Source organism: Girardinichthys multiradiatus, chromosome 14 (genome assembly GCF_021462225.1).
Source record: "Girardinichthys multiradiatus isolate DD_20200921_A chromosome 14, DD_fGirMul_XY1, whole genome shotgun sequence".
Classification (NCBI taxonomy): Eukaryota; Metazoa; Chordata; class Actinopteri; order Cyprinodontiformes; family Goodeidae; genus Girardinichthys; species Girardinichthys multiradiatus.
Genome location: NC_061807.1, coordinates 13,348,168 through 13,352,397, shown reverse-complemented (window position 1 = coordinate 13,352,397; position 4,230 = coordinate 13,348,168). Strand labels below are relative to the sequence as shown.

General features: G+C 40.5%; 1 protein-coding gene across 3 annotated transcripts; it reads left to right on the top strand.

Moving 5' to 3' along the window:
- The first annotated feature begins 703 nt into the window (after positions 1–703).
- On the top strand, positions 704–4,023 carry LOC124880874. 3 transcript variants are annotated; one of them, XM_047386282.1, is made up of 3 exons: positions 704–1,358; positions 1,609–1,968; positions 2,720–4,023. In XM_047386282.1, the coding sequence occupies exons 1-3, from the start codon at positions 1,310–1,312 to the stop codon at positions 2,914–2,916; spliced, it is 606 nt and encodes a 201-aa protein (XP_047242238.1). In that variant the 5' UTR covers positions 704–1,309; the 3' UTR covers positions 2,917–4,023. The 3 variants fall into 3 exon arrangements, with proteins under 3 accessions (XP_047242238.1, XP_047242237.1, XP_047242236.1); XM_047386281.1 differs by having other exon boundaries at positions 1,606–1,968; positions 2,723–4,023; XM_047386280.1 differs by having other exon boundaries at positions 1,606–1,968.
- Positions 4,024–4,230: the final 207 nt, after the last annotated feature.

Sequence of the window (4,230 nt, the reverse complement as noted above, 5' to 3'; positions counted from 1 at the left end):
CAGCTCTGCTACCAGCTCTGCCACCACCTCTGCCACCAGCTCTGCTACCAGCTCTGCCACCAGCTGTGCCACCAGCTCTGCCACCACCTCTGCCACCAGCTCTGCTACCAGCTCTGCCCACAGCTCTGCCACCACCTCTGCCACCACCTCTGCCACCAGCTCTGCTACCAGCTCTGCCACCAGCTCTGCTACCAGCTCTGCCACCACTACAGCTGCAGTAAGAAGTGGGATTTGGGCTGTATTTGACTCCCAAGTCCTTTCATCTCAACACCAGAGGACAACTGACACTGATGTTTGAATTGGAATCAGAAGGTTCACATAAGAAAGGCCAGGAACCAGGAACCAGGAACCAAGATCCACTACTTTGGTGGAAAAACAATTCCCCTACATTTCCCTCTCTTAGCAAACTGGCAAAGAAACATTTGGTGTTTGTTGCAACCTCAATGCCAGCTGAGAGGGTTTTTTCAAAGGCAGATCAGTTAGTGACTCAAAGGCGATTTGCATTGAAAGCAAAACGTGAACATGGTACTGTTCCTGAACAAAAACCTTTGAGCAAAGCATTTGCTTCAAATACATTAGTCAACAATTACTGCACTCTAAGCAGTCCTTTATTCACAATATTTTGTGCCGCCCTAATTAATATGTTATTAAACTATTTTGTAGTCATCTCGAAACTTTGTCCAAATTCTGTCATACATTTTAACAAAATAATCCAAAGGAAAAACGACAAAAACACCTAAAGGTCAGAAGTTTCATGAAATATGAAACTTAAAGATAATAAAGTAGCACTGGCCCTGTATTTACTTGGTACTAAAATATGCAATATCACACAGCTCTACTGAAAACGTTTAGATTCACAAATAATAAATTCAACCATTGCAGATTAACCAGATGTGTTCCAGCAACAGTTTGCTGCAGATTATCTGTTCTCAGATGAAATCCAGTGAGTGTTTCTTTGATTTTAACATGTGGGATTATTTTAGAGTGGAAAGAAGAAAATCCATCAAATCATTGAGTGGTTTCTAGATTTCCTACAATGATGATGTTTTCACCTGATGAACTGACAGACTGATGTTACCTCCATGAAGAAGCAGATTTAACCAATGAAAATAAGCAGCTCTAGAAAATGAATGGAGGCAGATTGGTGAGAAGTCTTTGCAGCCTTGAAGACATCCTGAAACATCTTCTCATGGTTTCCTGATCATTTAGTTTTAATAACAACAATGATCCCTGTCCTTGTTGCCTCCTAGAGATGTTGGAGCTGATGTGTTGCTGACTCTTCTCCTCTGTCTCCTCTCACAGGGAGAAGATGATCTGCAGGATCCTGCTGCTCATCATCCTCAACTCATGTCTCTGTGGTCAGTTTCCATCTTCTCTTTGTTCAGTCTAAATCCATCAATAATCAGTGAAAAGTCTGTCAGTGAAGGTAACACTTCAATCCTCCAGCTGCATTTGATCAAGCAGTTTTACTTGAAGAGAATCAAGCAGAGCTCTGACAGCACAGAGACCATCATGTGACAGAAACCTCTAGAGATGTAGTTTAAAGACTCCCATGTTCCAGTTCTCAGTGTGTCTGCTCCTCTCTTTCCCTCTCTGTCTCCTCAGCAGCAACATTTGTAGTGAATGTGACACAGAGCTGCTATCAGGCAGAGGAGAACCACAACATCACTCTGGAGTGGACCTTCACCACCAGACCTCATGGATCCTGGAGACAACTGTTTATCCTCTGTGAACTTATAGCTCCTCCCAGAGAACTGGTTCTGTATCAGGTCCATGATGGTGTTGAGGTGTCAGAGTTTCAGGATGAACAGTTTTCAGGACGAGTCCAGAGTGACAAAGACGTCCTCAGAGAAGGACGAATCAGACTCCATGTGTCCAGACTGAGGACTGAAGACTCTGGTCTGTATCCGTGTGACGTGAAAACTGATGAAGGTTCTGGTTCTGGAAGATGTCGACTCAACGTCTCTGGTGAGTTTCTGCAACATTTGAAACCTTTAAAGTGGTGACTGTGGCTCAGTGATGAGAGTAGTAATCTTGTAATCTCAAGGTTGTGGGTTTGATTCCAGCTTCCTCCTGCTACATGTTGATGTGCCCCTGAGCAAGGCACTTAACCTTGCTAAAAGTTTCTATGTATGAATGTGTGCGTTAGTGAGGACCTCTGGGTGAATGTGGTAACTAGTAAAAAGCACTTTGAGTGGTCAGTATGACTGGAAAGGTGAAATATAAGTTCAGTCCATTTAAAATTCTTCTGATAAAAAGTAACAAATATTTAAACTTTGTGTTTTATTCAGAAATTATTTCTCTCTGGTTCTGTTGGACTTTTTCATTATGAATATTTTTTCCTCTGATTCAGTTTGAGGAAAATCAGATGGAGGGAAAAATCCTAACTGTGTTTCCCTCAGAGAGTCAGAGGTTGATGAAAAGTCTCCATGTTACTGTGGGTTTGTGAGCAGAACCGACCCAGTTTATCCAGGTTAAATCAGAACCAAGTGTCTCTGTTGTTGTTTCTATGGTTTCATGTTTGTTTAATGCTTTCTCATTACACTTTATTCTTCTGCAGGTTTCTCTAAAATCCAAAGCTATAAAATATGAAAACAAACCAAAACCAGATCAAATGTTGCAGGAACAGTTTCTCTGACAGCAGATCAGGAACTTTTTCTCATTCTGAGTGAAATGTTTAGTATTTCCATAAATCTCCTTCATTGTTTTGTCCTTTCAGCAGCTGCTGATGTCTCCCAAACCCAGAGACCGACTGTGGATCCAGAACCAGAAGGTCCAGGATGGATCTTCCTCTATGTTTTACTGGGACTAACAGCAGCAGCAGCAGCAGCTCTGATGGTCAAACTTCTCCTAAACTATTATTTCAAAGCACCAAAGTCAGATTCAGTCGTTTATCAGAACCCTGAAGGTTCCTGAAGCTGCTGTAGGAAGAGTTAAATAAGAGATGCCCTCTAGTTTAATTCTTCATTACTTCTACAGAGTCCCATCAGATCCAGAGGTGGGTTTTAAGGTGCTCTTGATTTGATCTCTGACCTATTCTAACATATAAGCGCATTAAAACACTTTCTGTTGCTGTACTTAACGAGGTGAAAAGCAACAAGACTGTCAACAAACAGGAGTCAGAAGCACCAGCAGCTCACCAGTTGCTTCTGCTCACTAGCTAGCAATTAGCCATCAAGCTAAATCAGGCTACCCCAAAATGTAGTTTACTGTTTAGGAACAGTTAGCATGAAGATGTTTCAGCAGACCAACTGCTAACCAGTCAAGCTAGTTTTATCTTGGATGTTGGACATTCGTGCTCCACAGATTCAGCTGCTTCTTCCTCCTATTTGAACAGATGGAGGCAGTCTGATTTCAGGCTGTAGCTCTCTGCTTGCTCCCTCTTACACACGGTGGTTCGCTAAGGGACCTTCAATGCATTTCCAAACCAAAAACTCTTGAGAAACAAAAATTAATAGTTTCATGTATATAATGTCAAATTATTCTACTAGATGACACAGACAAGACACACTCCTTTTTATCTGAGTTTAATGTATTTTCTTTTCTACATATTTTTGTAATCAAAATTCATGATTTCTGTTTTAAAACTTTTGTCATGTGACCCAGTGACACAAAATGGGTGAGACCTTGAGAATCGTCACTGTCTGTGTTTACTTGTAAAATAGACATAAGGAGTAACTCTGGGTTGGCATCAACTTGTGAGGAGTAAAATTGATGAGCAACTAATCACCCTGTGGTGTAACAGGAAATGAATATTACTGTATAAATATGAAAAGGCAAGAAAGGCAGCTGAAAATGTTCATTATTTAAGTAAAGTCTGAACCATGTTCAATAATGTTAGAAATTGTTAGAAATTATATGTTGGAAATAAAACTGTAGATGTGTGAGATCACATTAAGACTATGTCTGTCATGTTATAATAAATTAACATTCATTTTGTGAAAGTGGGTCACATGACCTGAAAACAATTTAGAAAATATGAATTTTTATTACAAAAATTCTTTAAAAATAGAAAAAGCATTAAAATCAATGGTAAAAAGAAGAGTCTCATCTGTGTAATCTAGCAGGATTTGGTGTTACTTTTATGTTACTGGGCCGTAACACATGAAAACTATTGACGGTCCTTAAGTGAACCATTATGTATTGGAGGAGGGAGCAGGCAGAGAAATCAGACTTCCTGCATCGGGTCAAACAGAAGTAAGAAGCCAACCTGACCCGTGTTTGGACCCT